Source organism: Thunnus thynnus, chromosome 21, assembly GCF_963924715.1.
Source record: "Thunnus thynnus chromosome 21, fThuThy2.1, whole genome shotgun sequence".
NCBI classification, from domain to species: Eukaryota; Metazoa; Chordata; class Actinopteri; order Scombriformes; family Scombridae; genus Thunnus; species Thunnus thynnus.
Window position 1 is genome coordinate 10799970 of NC_089537.1, and position 18613 is coordinate 10818582.

Consider the following 18613-nt stretch of genomic DNA (forward strand, 5'->3'; position numbering starts at 1 on the left):
AAGAAATAACATTTCTGTTCAAATATTACAGATAAAATATTCCAACCTGGGACCTCTTTTGGGCCTTTTTTTTCTTTAATTATTTCCCTGTCTTTGTATTTATTTACTTACTCATTTACTTATACTTATGTATTATGTATTTTTCTGGCCTTTGACTCTTGTTAATGGATTTGTTTGATTTTTAACGACAGCAGGTGAAGAGAAGCTGCACTGATTACCATTTGTGATGATTTTGTAGCCATATATGATATACATATTTGTTTATAGGCTACATGTACGTCTGATTATGATTGTTGCTGTTATTATTATATTATTTTTAGAGTAGCAAACATTTTATACAAACTGATGCTTTATACCGTCGGGATTTTTTTATTGGCTGAACGAATAAAGGCTTTAAAAGCATGGGCATAAGTCACGGGCAAATGGTTTCATCAATAAGATCTGATTGGGCCTATAAATAACAATGTTGAAAGGGACTCAGGTAATACTCTCCATCCAAAGTGAATTGATAACACGTCTAAGACAAGTTAACTTGAAATATCGAATTTCATAAAGAGTTTGAGATCCAGATGTTTCTGTCAGACAATTAAGTCTTTCTTCCAGTCGTCGATACTGACACTGATAGTCATGTTTTTTCTTAACAGAATGAGACGTCGCACTGAAAAATCATCTATAGAAAAAAGATGATTATGAGCCTCAAATGTTTTAAAAGCATTTCATTTAATCGAACGTATTTATTGCAATAAAAGAGACAGTGCGGGTCCCTTTAAATTGCCTTTTCATAATGAACACATTTACCGAAGGTAATTAATATATAAACTATCCCGATTTGTCACTTTGATTTGTATTTCAGTTAATTGTGAAGGTAATTACGGAGCAAATTAACAGCTTTCAGGAAAGACCGGGGTTTTAGGGTCCGGTTCCATCTTGAGGACCTTATTAATTTTCTCTCCCCTAGATGTGATGAAAAGGAGCGATAAATCTGCGTGATCGGTGAAGGCCAATACTAAATGGCTCCATATTTCACCGCTGCTTTAATAGAAATATTCATGCGGGCCCCTTTAATGAAATTAAACTCGTGGTGGGGACAAGGCGCAGCTCAGGCGTGTGGCGATCAAGACTCCGGCTGTTATAATAATCATACCCAAAGCTGATAAAAACGCATTTAATTGATGAGAGAACTGCAAAAGACTTCCGCTTTGTCCAGAGGTGAAGATGTTTATTTAGCCCTGCACAATATCATAATAATTTTAAAAACAGCTGCCGTGCACTCTCGGACTCTTTTATGGCTCTCATGCCTGCTCTCATCCGTTTTTTTCTTATCATTACAAGGGCAAATGTCATATAAAAACGATAAGAAATACATGTGTGTAAAAGAAAAAAAAAAAGACAATTTCAGGAACAAATTCGAGAAAGTGCAAGAACTGGACCTAATAACTGAAGGTGTATAAATCTTCACATCATCACTATTTGCACCTTTTACCTACAGAAATAAGTTTGGATGTTTGGTGGCAAAAGCGCCTTAGTGAATTGACTCTCTCTCTCTCCTTCTCCCTCTCTTTCTATTTTTTTTTTCCACGTTTCCATGCAGGCCCACATCAATCTCTCAGTTATCATTCTGTAATTGGTCATGATCATCAAGGTCCACAATTAAATGGCGATCCTTTACTTGAAAACTACCCGGTGACTTGTTGATTTCCCTCGAGCAAATAAACGTCCCAGGAGCGCGGTCAGCTGATGAATTGACAAAAACTAATCAGCTTTATTGGTAGACAGGTTAAGGGCAACGGGGTGTCAATAATTCTCATTCTGACCTCCTCTTCCATTAGCTTTAAGTGGCTTATTAGACCGAAGTCACCCGAAGCCAGAGCGGGCCTATTACATCTCTCTCCTCATCACACTTAAAGCTTTCAATTACAAAAATTTTTGCTGCTTATTGGTCACAGATTCTACTTAAAATTGAGCTATTTTTGACAGCTGCTCATAGCTCCAGCAGGATGTAAAAAAAACTGAATTTAAAAAAAGAAAAACACCGAGATTATTTTCAGTATTTCAGGATCTGGCAATTCGTTGGTTTTATGGAGATTCTTTTTGTGTGTATGAACATTGACAGGCTTCAAAAGTCTCAATACAGAACAGTTTTCTGACAACATTTTGTTTGGGTGCAGTGAGGATATAAGTGAATTAATTTGGGTATACAGCTCCATTATAACAGGTCAGTGTGCGTCTGTCACCTTCAGGTTTGGGAAGCGACAGAAGGAGGGCTTTTACTTAAATTTCCCTGTTGGCCTCACAGGGCGCCTCGGCTCAAGATGTTCATTTTTGCGCATGCTTTTAAAAAAAAACTGCCTGTACATTAATTTAATTTGCTATCTAAATCCAATGAGTAAAGATGATCCTGATAACCTTACACATCACCTTAGATGTTAGGACTGAAAATTCAATTTTGCACTGGGAAAAAGAACCCTTAACCATGATTTTTCCTGTACTGCCATTTAATATATCAAATTACCGTAATACCATGTGTATATATTTTTTTCTATTCTAAAGTTTAAGTTAAACATTTTTTTTTCTAAACCATAACTTTTCCTCAGATGGACCAGGAGGACAGACCCAGGACACATCACTCCTGTGGCAGCAAGGAAACGTCCTCATTCAAAAACATTTGGACTTGCAGTACAAAATAATTTTTCATTTTTCATTTAAAAAAAGATTTTCCAACTAAATTTAATATTAACTTACTTTCATATGATTAATAATTTAGAGGTTTGTTTGTGCCAAGGTTTAAAAAAAAATGTTACTACACCTGCTCCTGTGACCTCGGTCAAATTGTTGAAGTGTACAGTAAGCCAATCCCCAAAAATGTATTGCGCACTTACTCCTGTCATCATAAAACAAATAAGGTCCTCCTTAATGATTAGTCACATTGGAAACTTTTACTCGATAACTCCCCCTGTTAATGAATTATATATTACTGTAAAAGGCGAAATATGGCATCTCGTTGTAATGGATCAAAAAATCTGAAGTTTTTTTTTTTCTAACGTTTGCGTCATTTCCCTGTAATAGCAATATTTTATGAAAGCAATAACGCAGCCAGCACCGTGCTTTACAGTGATTAGAGCAGAGAGGCGTTGTTGGGTCCGGTGTGAAGGCTTGGGACGGCCCCCTGCTCGACGGCTGCACCAATCGCCTCCATCTAACAGGGATTAAGTGTCACACGGAGCTCCTCTCTCACACTCCGGACCACATCATAACCTTTGAGAGGTGGCGAAACGGCACCGACTTCTCCTTCGTTTAGCAGAGGCGACAAGGCGCACACCGGGGGCCCCAATGGAGAAATCCAAAAACTTTCGCATTGACGCGCTTTTAGCAGTCGATACACCCAAAGTGCAGACTTCTCCGCTTGCGCTTGTGACTTCCCTGTCGTCGTCCTCCTCCTCCTCTTCCATCCCGACGTCTGGAAGTGCGGCAGTCCCGGAGTTGCCGACCAGCGGCGAGTCTTTACGCACCGAGACACCGTCTCCGCCGAGGATTTCCACCTGCGGCTTGATTCCTAAACCGGGTTTCCTCAACAGTCCGCACAGTATGATTGGATTACATCCGCAGAGTACCGCAGGGATCCCCGCACAGGCTCTCTACGGCCATCCCATGTACACCTACTCCACAGCCGCCCTCACAGGCCAACACCCTGCCCTGTCTTACCCCTACCCACACGGCTCCCATCACCACCACACCAGTGATCCCATCAAACTGACAGCCAGCACCTTCCAGCTGGACCACTGGCTGCGGGTCTCCACAGCCGGGATGATGCTGCCCAAAATGTCTGACTTTAATTGTGAGTAGCCTCGCTGTGTTCTGACATTTCTCTGTTCTTTTTTCTAAATATATCTAAAAAATATCATATAGCCTGGTTAGTTATTTATGGCGACCCATGTAAAAGCTTTCATGGTACCCAAAAAAGATAGATTTATGTATTATATTGTTGCTAAATAATATTCATAATAATAAACACCTCTAATAATAATGCAGGCCTGTGGTGCTGCTTTAAGGAAACATATGTTACTGTGCTTAAAACTAGAATTAAGACAGACACGCCATTTTTATTTGACTTAAAATAAGGTCCGTTTTGGATATTTTGGTGCATGATTTCCCTCAGATGTCTCTGTATGACCGTCTGGATAGAAAAGCTGTCATTGAATGATGATTTTTCTGAGAGGAACTAAAATGGACAGATAATGGACAGTGGGAAAGTGGCAGAGGAGTGTGAAACCCACAGTCGACATGCTATTTGCTCACCAGATACTGCCTTTTTGTTTCTGCTCGTTTTAACAGATTTGTTCAAAATGAAGTGGCAAATATCTTCTCTATGGATATATTCATATGTGGACTACCTTGTTGCTTATTTGGGGAGCACACAGATAGAAAATTATATCTCATTACACCATAAAAAGAGAGATTTTGACGGTTGCATCTTAAGTTTCCTTTACAAGTTTTTGAATATTTTATTATCAGTCATAAGACTGTATGTTATTTTAGACATTAATATGTTATTATAGATATATTCTATGTCAGAAAATGTTGTTGCAAGGCACATGGAATTGATGATGTTTTTATTTTGCAGCTCAGGCGCAGTCCAACCTGCTTGGCAAGTGCAGAAGACCAAGAACTGCATTCACGAGTCAGCAGCTGCTGGAGCTGGAGCATCAGTTCAAACTGAATAAATATCTGTCACGACCGAAACGATTTGAAGTGGCGACGTCCCTCATGCTGACGGAAACTCAGGTAATAACATAGATTTTACCATATCAGTTCCCCTTTTAAGGGCTTCATAAAAATATTTTTTAAAAATGCACAAACATGACCAACAAGTTATTGTTATTGTTTTTCATTAGTTTCATTTTCTGTAGATAAATGAAAAAAATATATTGAAATCTCACTCCACCTGTTCCCGTTGCATCCTGACTGTTTTCGAAATTTGGGCAAATGTTTGCCCATTTAAACCCAATGACGAATATTTGACTTTATTTACTTAATATTTTGTTTGCTTCAAAGGATTATTTTGTATCTAAATACTAAATTAAGTTACTCTTCTGGCGTGTTTTAGTGTAGTATATATTGTATTGTATGTATAATGAGCTTGTAACGCGCAGAAGTCAATGTCAGGTGGACTGGTGACTTTTACGCAATCTTTACGCATAGTTACGCATAGTTAGCCTCTTGTCTTTATACGTTTAGATCAATTAAACTTAATTATTGTTTCCTTTCTTCAGGTTAAAATCTGGTTCCAGAACAGACGTATGAAGTGGAAGAGAAGTAAGAAGGCCAAAGAGCAAGCCGCCCAGGAGGCCGAGAAGCAGAAATGCAACAAGAACGGCCAAGAGAAATCGGACGCACTCGAACAGTCGGATTATCACAGCAAGACAGACTCAAAAAACGTCAGGATAAGAGACTTTAGGGACAGTGACGACGATGAGGGCGACAATTTCCTGTACAACTCTTCAGACTGCTCTTCAGACGACGAGAGGAATCACACCAGTGACACAAGTCCGCAACCTTGAAGCTGAAGAAAATGAAGAAGAAGAAGAAGAAGGCCGAAGGTGGCGATCTCCATTTATAATGACTGTGGGGGATTTTCGCTATAAAAAAAATGCATTTGCATGTAATCCAACCTTTTATCACCTACGTGGAAATAATCAGCATTTTTGTTACGAAAAAAATAAAAATTTAGGTCAAGTATAGATGATGCTCATGTCATACTAAACCAGCAATAAAGCAGGAGATTGTATTAGAGCAGCATTCAGCAGTCGGCTATGGGTAAACTGTGACATCTGCATGGTTTATATGCAAAACGCTGTAAACTGGCTCAGGACTTTGCAATCTTTACCTGCTCTGATGGTTAGTTTGTCAGCAATAATCAGATATCATATAGCGCCCTCTAAATAGTCTGCTTATGTTGGCCTTATTGTGGTGTTATACTTCCGTACTGTGTCATATCACGCTGGAAATAAATGTTATGTTTATTTTTCTATACTGTATTTATAAAATGGTCATAGCCTACCAATGCATGCTAAATTGTTGTTTAGCGTCTCTCTTGGTGCAAACAATGTGAAATAAAATGTTTTTTTATATATATTATCCAGTTGTTATTTGGCACAAGGGTTGATTCTTTAAAAAAAAAAGTGATTTACGGTTTTTACGCGCAGTGTTGGAGCTCGGCTGCGGACAGAGGCGTGTGTTTTTCTCTCTGCTCTGACAGACAGGTCGGGTCATGGGAATGACTGTTAATAGCGCTGTCGGATCCGTGCAAACGTGCAGTGAGAGCAAACAGCAAGTAGGCAGTCAGACGGAGGAAACATTTCACACCACACTAGCAATGGGCTCGTATTAATAAACCCTTTAAACGGCGTGTTAAGCGACAACTTGGCTGCTCAAGCACTATTTTCAGCACTGAAATCATTTGAAATACACAACTAGCTAAATATATAGATTTAAAAAAAAAAAAAAATCGATGGATGCTAAAATGATATGTTTTTTCCCCAAAGTCTACATGTTTTTCACTAAATATAGGAATAGTGAAATCTTATTCGGTTGAGTTCTTTCATGCTCTTTATTGTAGAATGGAGACAGAAGACTCATGGGTCATCCTAGTTGATTTGAAACCAAAAACAATGTAATACTGAGGAACTTTTAATGTTAAAAACCTTTAAATTGGCCTGATGATTTAACGTTGGCCTCCATTTTGCAAGAAAACATAATGGACTTCCTCATATGCAAACCAAACATCCCATCAGCTTCAAATTTTATTTATTTTGGGTGTTATTATCCAATATGTTGATTATATTGAATATATTCTTTCAGTCTGGTCTTATGAAACTGGGTAATATCTACCATTATGGCTGATCTACTGGGACAATTCAATAACTGATTTGTACAGAAGCATCAGTTACTTTGCAGGAAACACTTTCTACAGAGGGGTCTTGCTTGTTATCATTGTTCCCGCGGTCATCAGCATTAAACTATAGCAGGGTTGAGTGATTATGTGCCATTTGTAACAGGATTACGGAAGGATCTGCTGGTTATCTTCGGCTGTTTGCTCTAGCTTTTGCAGACTAAATCAAAGTTCAGTTGAGGGTCAAGCCCAACCAGAGTACACCAGGTAAAGCTGGTGGCAAATCTCTGGCTCACAGATGCAGACAATGGCCAGTGTATGGACTGCACAGTAAGCCTATTTATCCCACTATCTCCACCTTTTATCAGACAAATTCTCAAGTATTGCTTACAGTATTCATCATTTCCTCACCGAAAACCATCTGCGTGTCCTCACCTCGATGGAGAGATGTACTCTTTATCATCAAAATAGCAACTTAAAAGTTACATGTAATTAAAACAGCTCTGCACTCCCTTCAACATGAGGCTACTGTGTGAGTTTGGTGGGATTAGTGAAGAACATTTCCTCCAGATGACCTTGGTGGCCCCTTCCTGACCTCAGGCCGTGCTCCAGCCTCAGATTGATACAGGCCGCACCAATGAAGCTAATTAATAGGAGCAAGTATAAAATGTAACAGAATGACTCTGCTATGCTAACCACGCGGGCAGATACTGGTGTCAGCGAGCAAACAGAATAGGCCAGACTCAAGGCCCCCGGGTCATTTCATCAGGGCGTGTAAACACTGAATGAACCAACGTCTCACCGCTCGTCACACTCACTGCAGCCTGGTGGAAATATCAATAGAAGAGGATAACAACATACAAATATTCAATAACCAGTTGTGTTTAAGGCTGAAAAAGGATTTATTGTAATATGCTTTTGTTTGTGCAAGTGTGTAAATAGACTCAGTTAAGCCCAGAAGAATGATTCCAGGTGTGCAGGCGATGTGATATGAACTTTTGTTGTACGCTGCCGTCAAGAGGGCGGAATCAGAAAAATATTAAAGCCGAGAATAAATAAATCAGTTTTTTTTCCCCCCTTTCTTTCTAAAGAAAAGAAAAAAAAAGGAGTCAAAGCTTTGGGCAAAATGTCTTATTTATTCATGAAATTAACTAGATAGAAGTTGTCTGGTAGGGAACAGTATTTTCTATCATTTCAACCCTGATTTATAAACTGTACAAGCAACAACTCGGACAATGTATTTGGGAGTTGTAATACAGTATGTGAAATTGTCATTAAACGTAAGAAAAATGTATAGATATTTATGGCAGAATAACATAGCTGAACCACTATGTAATAAAATAATATAGATGGCGTTAAGATCGGTGTGTGTTTGAAGGCATCTTCATCATCTTCCAGATTTAAAAATCTTCATGGTAACAATTATTTACAAGAAATTCTCAAAGCAAAAACTCACTTATTTTTTCTTTGAGTAAATTGTGGGTTTGTGTTCATAGGAGCATCATAAGAAGCAATGTCACTCCAACAAGCCTCCTTTTGTTCCATCTTTTTGTTACGTACGTCTTTCGGGTTTCTGGCATGTGTTTGTGTGTGTTTTACAGTTTGAGCTTGGCCTCTTTGGCCTCCATGGCTTTGGTGGCGACCTGAGCGCGCTCTGACAGCACAGCTGCTTGCTCAGCTGGTCCCTGTGACTGGGCATTCTTCAGCAGGAAGTGGCTGATGAAAAGCTTCAAGCCCTCCCGCAGCATTCCTAGCTTGGGAATTCCTGAAATCCTGGCGGATAGGAAACAATGAGGGACATTGATTTCAGATCTTCACATAGTGCCAAGTAGTGAAGAGGAGAGGTTTTACAAAATGTGGGCTAATGGAGGTTAAAACTGCTGAGAAGTTTAACTAGACTTTTTGGCTATGCTAGCGGCATGGCTCTAGACATGTCGATGTCAGTCTGTCTAAAATATCTCAACGATTATCAATGATCTGCTGAGTGAAATGTCTCAACAACTATGGATGGATTGCTATGAGAATTGGTGCAAACATTCATGTTCCAGTCAGGATGAATTGTAATAACTTTAGTGATCCCCCCAATCTTCATCTGGCATCACGTCAAAATTTCAATTTGTTCAATACTTTGGTTTATGAATCAATTTATGACTTAAAACACTTGACATTCCAATCAGCGCTAATTAGCGAATGTTAGCATGCTAACACCCTGAACTAAGATGGTGAACATGGAAAACATACCTACTTATACTTAGCATTTACCTCAAAGCACGGCTATGCCTAACTATTTCTAGCACTTTGTGTGTACAACTGAGTTGAGTACAACATTATGAATGCTTTCCAGGAGAGATTGTCTATGATGTGCTGTTGACCCCATATTTCAATGATTTTCCCCATCACCTCATTCTCTGTGATGACCCACGTTTCACTCCGCCTTCAAGTACGGTCATTCAAACAGCTATAAAATGCATTTGATTTCCGATATGGTTGGAGAACATGTCGTACAAGCTAGTTATTTTCTAGGATAAACACACTTTTAGTCTTATTTCAGTATGTCTTATTTTACATGAATTTAAATGTTGAGTCTCAGTATGAGCTAAAGCTAAACACAATCACACTCACCTTCCAAATATGCTGGCTAGATCCTCAGGCTCAGTTTCTTTTAGAAGTTTGGTCAGCAACTGACGCAAGAAGCGAACTGTGGGCTTGTCTAGCTCTCCAAACTCTATTACCTACACAGAAAAACACAGATATGAAGACAGCCACAGATGAATATTCATTAACATGTAACATTAAATACATAAATGTCTAATTGTGAACGCTATGACATACATGAAACATGTTGCTTACTTTGAGTATGGAGAGTGAGAGGCACTTCTTCTGGAGGAACCGGGTAACCAGCTGGACCAAGTTGTTTAAGGTGCTGCTGGGAAGGTTGGACAGCTCCCTGAATTTGTCCCATAGGCTGAACTGGAAAGTCATCTAGGAAAATAAAGACTGAGCATGAGGCAAATGTTTCATTCCGAAACACATTATATGTACAGAATATTAATTTTAAAGAATTACAGCTGCAATTAATGACACTCAGGACACCGATGATTCTTAAAAATAGAAGAAGAAACTATTAACAACAGGAACCGACTTCTCCACACAAGTAATCCTCTCATCCAGATCCAGTTTACATGTGAAAAGCAAACTTTCCCACCAGCCCTGCTTCAAGCTCTTTGATGAGGACAATGGTCATCCGTTTCTGATATGGAGCAGAGGTCTACATGCCAGCAAAGTAGGAAGTGTTGTTTGTAGTCACAGTTTGAGTCAAATAATATCAGAGGAGAGAGGTGTGAGAGGCTCCCACACTGCAGAGGTGAACTGCAGGCCACAATCAGGTCACCCACAGTTTAAGAGACTGGGTGGTCACACACATCCAGCAGGTAAAGCAATGTTTCTCAAGATGAGATGTTCAGTAACTTGTCTAACTTTAAAACCACCATTGGCATACAGCAAAATTGCCACCCAACCTCTGCACAGTTGTCACTAAAGTGATGACATGTGCAGAGTGATTATGGCTTTAAACGCTACAGTTATCATTTACTGAACATGTTTGTTAGCAATAATCAAACTATAGACCTTTATCTGATGATGAGAACTACTTGATTTTGAGTTGTTACAAATATAAAGAAAAATATGCATTACTGATGTTACCAGTCATTAGTTCACAGCCTTGGACAACAATGATTCATGATATTTATAGGAACAGACGTGATCAAATTAAAATAGTTTGAAAATACTGCAGTTGTACATTTTAATAGTGTTTAATAAATTTGCTATTTCACTTAGCATTATGTGCACTTTAAGCATACTTTTTTACTCTTTTTTTTTTTTTAGATTTTGAGATAATAGGATGTGTTTTCATATCAAACAACTGTCTTGGAGAGAAAGTGTTAATTGCTTGGACTAAACTTTTATGTAAATGGAACAAGTTTAGTTAATGAAACTGATTAATAAGACCCAGTAGATGTACCGTATGTTCTGTTTATTTGCAAGGCTGTATACGAGTGAAGTGAGAGTATAGTATAGTTTCATATGTAGTATATATAGTTTATGCTATAGTATAGTTTCATCTCATGGTCTTCTCATATAATCTCTAATAATCTTGCTTTTAATTTGACAATCTTACATTATTAATTTCTAGTTGACATTGTGGGTGTATGTGATGTACTGTTGTATGTAGATTTGTATTTTGTATGGTGCGTTCTGTGTGTTTTCTTTGTACTTTGTACTGTTTGTTATTGTGCTGTTATGTTTTATTTGTAAGGGACTGCAGATGAAAATTAGCTTTAAAGTGAACTCTGGTGCAGTACATCAAATGTTAATATTTATGTTTAAAACTGTACATTGTCCCAAAAAATACAATATTCACATTCGTTACAGTGTTTTAACCATCTAAAATACCTGGAAGCGTCGGTCGTGGGAACAGAACTTCTCTCCCAGCACGGCATAGAATGCATTGAAGGTTTTCTCCTGCAGACAGCAGTCCATCAGAACATGGACGATCTCTCTCTCCTGCTTGTCCTTTAAACCCATCCTTCACACAGAGAAAATAAAAAGCTTTAAAATATCAATGTACAGTTGGATCATTTGGAAATTAAACTTTGCTTAAATAAACATCTTTTTAATTTCTGTCTTTGGTGAACCAATTTCACATAGAGACATACTGTAGAGGTGAGTGATAACAAACCTCAGCAGTTTCTCAAATGCATCCAGGTAATCTTCGCTGGTCATAACCACACAGAAGATGTTTCTTCTGACCTCCGTGTTCATCCTTTGTTTCCTCGCCAGCTCCAAAACTTTGGTGCTAAACTGAAACAAACGAAACAAAGACCGCAGTTAAGCGAGGAATGCTGCTAAGCCAAAATACATATCAGTGTGCTAACATTACCGAATAATAACTGACGAGGGCTGAGTATTGTTTGAAATTTTTAAATCCAAGTGCTGATACGAACCCTGAGTTTCAGCACTGAAATGATACTTTTTTTTTCTTAAATCAAATAAAACAAACAAGATAAGCAACCATAAAAGAACTGTGCCCAAATGACATAATTCTAAAACTGGCAAAATGTGCCAACACTCCAAAACCTAAAGATATTCAGGTTATTATTACATAAGATGAAAAACAGCAAATCTCACAATTTTTTCTCAAAAAAATTACCGTAATGATTAATCAATTATCAAAATAGTTGCAATCATTTTTCTGTTGATCAATCAATTAATGAATCAACTAATTTTTCAGCTCCAATGGCAATAGATTTAATTTGACATAGTCTTCACTTTGAAATCAATTTAAAATATGGAAAATTTTATTTGCAGATTAGAAATGAATTCAATCGTAATTTGAATAAATAAAAATTTGCACCGAAGGTTCAAAAAGGGCTGCAACACAGACAAAATAGGTCATGAACTTTTCAGTACCCACTCTCTCTTAGCATAGCCTAAGACTTTTGTCATGTACACTGCTGCAATCCTGGGATCTTTCATGGATGAAGTACTCTACCTGTCCTTCAGCAGTACTCTGTTTTGAGGTTGTGTTGCCTTGTTCGCTGATCATGGGTGCTCCGCTCCACGAGGAGCCGACGATCCACCAGCGGCCCACTTGCTCTGCTGCCAGGAGATTGTCCAGAGAGACCCTGAGTTTCATGTCACTGCCTCCTGCACTCCGGTGGATCTGAGTTAAACATTTACCAGGAATTAGTTGAAAGTGCACTTAGTAGGTGAACACCCGTTGTAATGTAAGTAAGAAAGACTTCAATAAGTTAACCTAATGAAGTAGACAACTAGTGATGGTTACATTAAGAGCATCAGCAACACTCTGGACTGAAGTCTGTAAAGGTGGTACTCTGGGGCCACCTGGTGGTACAAGTGGAAGCTACTAGAAAAATAAAAAGGTCTTAGAAGAATATGATAATAACGGTCAGTATAAGTCCACTGAATACAATTAGTGACTGTAAGCTACACATTCAAAATGTAAATTTAGTTTATGTATGGAAATGTGGTTATTTTGATGTAATATCATGTAAATAATATGGTCACATTATGAAAAAAAAAATCACCCACCAGAGTTCTCTGCAACTTCCTCAGTCTCTCCACAGGCTCAGGATCATAGCCTGGGATCTTCCGCATATCATTGTTCTTCAAAGCCAACATGGTCTCCAGCATGAAACGCACCTGAGGACATGTTTTTACATGATCTAATGTTAAGTAAGTCAATACCAGGAAATATTATTGTATAGACTCTATGCAATTAAGAATGTCTGCTAAATGAAAAGTGATTAAAATAGAAAGTAATTCTGTTTGGTTTAGTTTTCATAACTAAAATATACCATACTCTGGTTTGATCCTGAAACTTCGCCCCAATGTCGCTGGCCTTGCGTTGGGCTTCAAAGATGAGATCCTTGAGAGCCAGAGCGTCGTCCTTCCTCAGGGCAAAGCCGACATTCCTCAGTACAAACAAAACTAACTCAATGTCTTTCTCTGTAAAGGATCCCACCAAAAGTTTTAGAATGTCGAAAATGAGACCCGAGTGCACCACCTGGAAGTTATAGAGGTGAGCAACAATGGCAACCAGGTTGTCGCACTCTTTGCTCTCACTTGGGTTCTTGTACATCTCATCAAACTTTCGCACGACTGTCTCCAGAAAATTAGCTCCCACCTAGAAAATAATAAAATGTCAATATTATATGTTATGGACAATGACACATGATGGATAATATTTCAATGTAGTTGCATCACAGTGGTTTGAATCAACTAAATAAACATACCTGAAATATCTGTTAACAGTTTCTCACTGCTTTGTACAACTGTATAGCGAAAAAAACTGTAAATCAAAGTTGAATCTAATGGACAATCAAGGACTGTTGCTATATCCCCAGATCTCATTTCAGCATCAAAGTTGGTGAGTAAAATGTTATCATGAAAGGAACGATGAGTGAAGGAGAAGATCTGTGCAAGCTGTTGGCTGACACTCATTTTTACTTTTGATCCTGTGAGATGATACTGATGAACTGAGAGATAACAATCCTATTTCACCTTAAGCAAAGGAAACCAAGGTGTTAGGTGTCACTTTCTAATTAATTAAAAGGGCATTAGCTTACAAGGAAGGATGTGTGAAAGCAGCTAATCCTTTTGAAAGAAATATCCTCCAATGAATAATTCAAGAGCTCATGTCAACTCCCAGGCCAGTGGTTAAAATTTCTTTCTCCCACAAAGGCTGGTAAAGGAAAAGTTGCTTGACTGCTGCTGTCATTCTTATCAGTGGAGCAGACAGTAAACTGAAGTTCTCAAATACCTCAAGACACTAACACTTGCTTAAATATACTACATTTTGTCAGATATTTCCTCTGGAGGAAACTCAAAAGGAAAACATATACAATCCCATGGCATGTTGTTTTTGCATAAACTCAAAATCAAGTACTGAAGTTAGTGTCTTTACCTCCAACCCCACAGCATGATGGAGGATGCTGACAAGCAGGACGTGCTCCATCAGTAGTCTGTCAGGCATCAGGGCTGGGGTAACGCAGGCTGCTAGTAGCAGCTCTGTAAGAGTATCATTCATGTCCTTTCTGCTGCAGCTCATGTATAACTCCTCCAGCTGACCACTGATGAACGCCATGTTGGGCTCACTCAGCCTGAAAATGATAGGAAATGCATTAATCATCACTTAGACGCTTTGAGAAGAAAGTTGTTGGATTTTAACTGAACAAATTTGAGACCCAGCTCAGAAGTCAGAGGTCATACTGATAACAATCTGAATCCATGTTGTGTTTATATGTAATGTATAAAAATGCCCCATTTTTATATGTAAGCCAACAGTGGCCATTCCGATGTAGAACCCAGGTGAGTTTCTAGTGGCAATGTCAACTTTTTCACATCGGTCAAAGTCAACTTCTGGTGTAACTCTTGGCTACTTATCTTAAAGATGAAGGCAGTTATCTTTGAGAGTCAAGAGTCTTTTACAACTACTTCTTTAATTATATCAGTGATGGACAGAAAGTGTAGTATTGTTAGATCTGTTAAAAGATTATAGGGAGTGAAATGAATGGACCTGAGTTCTTTTTGTGACCAGTAAATCATTATGAAATAGATGAGAATACTGAATGTACCTGATCACATTCAGTAGAAGTGTTTGAGCATGTTTGAGCTGCTAAAATGGGCAGAGTTTGCACTGATGACCATCGCTGATCGGTAATGGAAATGTACTGCTTCATTTATTAAAACCAAGAAGTACACTAATAAATCAATATTTTGACAAAGGGTAGACATTTCTCATCATTTGTTAATATTAAAAGAAAAGTCAGGCTTTGCCGTCTGTCCTCCCAAATCTTCATAGGTCATTTTTTGTTTTGTTTTTTTGAGCTATTTTGGTTAATTTCTATCATTTACTAATTTATTAGCCATTATTACCTTATTGTTTTAGCTTTGTGATTGAGTTTTTTATTTTACCTGAGTTATTTTACCTGAGTGATGAGCTGCTGCATACTTATAATTGCCCTTGCAGGGATGTATTGAGTTTTGTTGTATTGAATTGACCTGCAGGTTTTATGTGGCACTCCAAAACATAAGATCCTCTCTTACTGCATGCAGTTTTTTTGCATGTCCAGTGCATACCATCTGCAAAAACATATTTTTACACTTTTGCATATTGCATTTTATTTGGTGAGTAATTTAAGTTTTTTCAAAAAATGTTATTTCACAGGACTGTCTTGAAACTTAGTGTTGTAGTAAGACTGTTACCTGTTCATCAGGCCTTTCACATTCCTCTTCAGTTTTTCTAGTTCAGCTTTGCGTTTATCATCTCCAGTGTTACGCAAGTGAGGTGGCACATACTTACCTGCTGCAGGGGTAACCTAGATATTAGAAGATGTTTAGATTGATTGATTGATTGATTAGATTCATTATTCATACATACATACATACAAGATATCAGTGTTGATGATGATGAAACAAATATTTTGGTTGTGAACTCACAGTTTCTGAGTTTGATCCTGATGTCTTTGTGTCAGGAGTGTCGACTTCTTCTTCTGCATCCTCCTCATTTTCATCTTCTGAGTCTGCTGCATCACTTTCATTCACCCCATCCTCCATTTCCTCATCATCAGCTTCTTCATCATTAAAAATGTCTTCATCATCACCATCCTCATCATTAATCTCTTCATCCTCCTCGTCGTTAATCTCTTCATCATCCACATCATCCTCTGTAACCTCGTTTTCGTCGTCACATGAATCCATATCATCATCGCTACCTTCACTTGCCATCTCATCATCTCCTGGCTCTTCATCCTCATCTGACAGTTGAGTGTCGTTCTTATCGAGCTTTTTGAAGTTCTCCTTAGCTGCGTCCATGTCATCATCACTGTCATACATCCCCATAGCCGAAGAGCCAGAGTCAAGAACACCAAGGATGTAATCAAGTCCATCAGCCACAAATGACTGTGGGAGACTTTTCTTATTTTTTCTCTTGTTTAATCTGAGGCAACGCTCTAACTTCTTTATTTCTCTGTCCTCTTGTTCATTTGCCTCCAGAAGAGCCATCTTACGTGACTCCTGAAGCTTGTTTATCTTTTTCTTACCTACCTTGGAAGATTGTGTTTTAGAGTTCTCTGATTTCACTGTAGGAGCACTAGTGGACTTGTTTGAATGTGTTTTTGACACTTCTTTCTTTCCTTTCTCTATCTTCTGCAGCTGTGGCTTTTTATCAGTTGACATTCCTGAGTGTTCACCCTCATCAGTGGGTAAACTAATAATCTTTTTACCCTCATAATGACTTTTCATTTTCATTTTTTTTAGCTTTCGCTTTTCTTTGCGTAGCTCCTTTCTGCTTTTCTTTTTAACAAACTTCAAGCCACGGTCATCCTCTACTTCTTCCTCTGTGCCACTTTTGCTTTTCACAAACTCACCCACTGCCACCATGTACTTCTGCAAAACTGCATTTCCTTTCTTCTTTTTGCTTCTCTCCTTCCACTTTCCTTTCATATTAGCGAATTAAAAAGTCCAGATATTTGACAGTGAGCAGGACAACGAGAGCTAGATAGAGTTAAATTCAACCGGCTAGCCTTATTTCAAAAATGTAGGCTACATCCGGTTAGCTTGGCTAAAAGAAGCTAATGTTACTGAACGTTACAGAGAGGTTTAAAAGCCGACAGAAGTAAAACAAAAAGCCTATTTTAAACACGTAAGTACCTTAGAATACACATGTATCACCATGTGGACAAATATTGTTGATGTGACCTACAAACATGTGACCATTTCCTTCCAGGGTACACCGACGACTCGACGCTTGGTAATGACGCACTTTATTTGGGGGCGTTTTTGTTTTTTAGCCTAGCACGGAGCAGTTTTTCCTTCGATGTAAACTGTCTTTTAACCAGTCAGCGGAGGAGGCAGTGCTCTTGAATTGTTGATGTTGTCCGAGCTAACATGTGTGTAGCGAGTCCGTAGCTTTTTTTTGCATTTGCAATATGAAGAATGGAAGAAGACGATGTGACTATCAGAGAGCAGAATTTCCACAGCCAAGTCCGAGAGTACATCGTAAGTAACGGCTAGTCAGAGCTAACGTTAGCCTGCTAGCAACGTCCTCTGCTGCATAGCAACGTTTAACGGTCGCTAGCGTTAGTTTCATCTGTCAGCTTGATTCCGCGGAATTTATTAAGCCCGATAGTTCATTTTGTGGTTCACCTGAGATATATAATATTTTGTTTCAGTTAAGATATCGTCCAAATCTTATTCAACCTTACTAACTACGCCAGAACACCAACGTCCGCTAGTTGCCCGTCTCTCCCTTTCCTGTTAATTTTGTCTTATGACATGTTTACAAAAATTAAGAGTCTCCATCCGTCTGGATCTTTTTTTAAATTAAAAAACACTTCAGAGTTGTCACACTCTGTGCTGTCATCTTCAAATGCGAGGCAGGTGTTCATTGGTGTTTAGTTTACAGCTGCATACTGCTCTCCATGCACAGATAAACCAATACATTTTTATTTAGGCGGACAAAATGTTTGTTTGTTTTTTTACTGATTATAAAGACCTGCTGCTTTGTTTCTATGTTTCTGATGCTTTCACTAGAAACTTTGAGAGGTTTCCTTTATGGCGATACCTTATTTATGTATATAGTCACTGTGGTTCAGGAGCTGCAGCCATTTTAATTTTGGTATTCATTTTTTACAGTTTTTGCTCCCAAATAGGGCTGGAGTGGAAGAATTTAGTAAAGCTAGTGATTTAAGTGCGCCTGCGATAACATTGGCTATCAATTTATTAAATGATTATCAGTGTAATATTCACAATATTTACTGTAAATTGCTCCTTCTGTGTAAGAAATATGGTGTGTATGTTTTGTAACTAAATTAATAACATAATGTCCCATGAAAGTCAGCTTAGGTGAAGAGCCATATGTGAAGCAGAATTAAACTAATGCTAGGTTAAATGTAAAAAAATCAATTTGTGCACAGGTGTTGTGTTCAAGTGTCACTAGCATTAGAAACAGGTAGGTTTAAGGCAGTGGAAGGCAAATGGCAGCCCGTGGGCCAAATCTGGCCCTCTGGCAAAAACATTTGGCCCCTGAAAAAAGCTGAACTTTTGGTTTACATCACAAGAGTATTGATATAAGTTGCTTTAAATTCTGTTGTTCCTCATTTACTAATGGGGGAACTTATATTTGCAGTAGGATACAGTTCT

General features: G+C 38.4%; 3 protein-coding genes across 4 annotated transcripts in view; 2 read left to right on the forward strand and 1 right to left on the reverse strand.

Annotated features, from left to right (window-relative positions):
- The first annotated feature begins 3175 nt into the window (after positions 1 to 3175).
- Positions 3176 to 6419, forward strand: mnx1 (motor neuron and pancreas homeobox 1). The gene is made up of 3 exons (XM_067578498.1): positions 3176 to 3835; positions 4622 to 4782; positions 5271 to 6419. Exons 1-3 carry the CDS (start codon positions 3331 to 3333, stop codon positions 5556 to 5558), a joined length of 954 nt encoding a protein of 317 aa, XP_067434599.1. The 5' UTR covers positions 3176 to 3330; the 3' UTR covers positions 5559 to 6419.
- Positions 6420 to 7767: 1348 nt separating this feature from the next.
- On the reverse strand, positions 7768 to 17306 carry nom1 (nucleolar protein with MIF4G domain 1). Its single transcript, XM_067578493.1, has 11 exons — positions 15911 to 17306; positions 15677 to 15789; positions 14376 to 14571; positions 13272 to 13595; positions 13001 to 13111; positions 12441 to 12611; positions 11628 to 11749; positions 11342 to 11474; positions 9740 to 9871; positions 9512 to 9621; positions 7768 to 8662 (listed from the first exon to the last, which is right to left on the reverse strand). Exons 1-11 carry the CDS (start codon positions 16913 to 16915, stop codon positions 8485 to 8487), a joined length of 2595 nt encoding a protein of 864 aa, XP_067434594.1. The 5' UTR covers positions 16916 to 17306; the 3' UTR covers positions 7768 to 8484.
- The window catches only part of lmbr1 (limb development membrane protein 1), a 37837-nt gene continuing 36449 nt past the window's right edge, over positions 17226 to 18613 (forward strand). The window contains exon 1 of one of the 2 annotated variants that reach the window (XM_067578496.1): positions 17226 to 17470. In XM_067578496.1, the coding sequence (XP_067434597.1) occupies positions 17408 to 17470 (63 nt within the window). In that variant the 5' untranslated portion in view covers positions 17226 to 17407. The remainder of the gene's footprint in view (positions 17471 to 18613) is intronic. The other variant, XM_067578494.1, reaches the window with a different exon arrangement.

Excerpts from the sequence above, each read along its gene's own strand:
- mnx1 (XM_067578498.1), top strand. The coding sequence starts at position 3,331 with ATGGAGAAATCCAAAAACTTTCGCATTGACGCGCTTTTAGCAGTCGAT. Across the intron at positions 3,836-4,621 it reads CAAAATGTCTGACTTTAATT|CTCAGGCGCAGTCCAACCTG; the intron begins GTGAGTAGCCTC and ends TTTATTTTGCAG. Across the intron at positions 4,783-5,270 it reads TCATGCTGACGGAAACTCAG|GTTAAAATCTGGTTCCAGAA; the intron begins GTAATAACATAG and ends TCCTTTCTTCAG.
- nom1 (XM_067578493.1), bottom strand. The coding sequence starts at position 16,915 with ATGAAAGGAAAGTGGAAGGAGAGAAGCAAAAAGAAGAAAGGAAATGCA. Across the intron at positions 15,790-15,910 it reads CAGGATCAAACTCAGAAACT|GTTACCCCTGCAGCAGGTAA; the intron begins GTGAGTTCACAA and ends TCTAATATCTAG. Across the intron at positions 13,596-14,375 it reads ATCATGCTGTGGGGTTGGAG|GTGGGAGCTAATTTTCTGGA; the intron begins GTAAAGACACTA and ends ATTATTTTCTAG.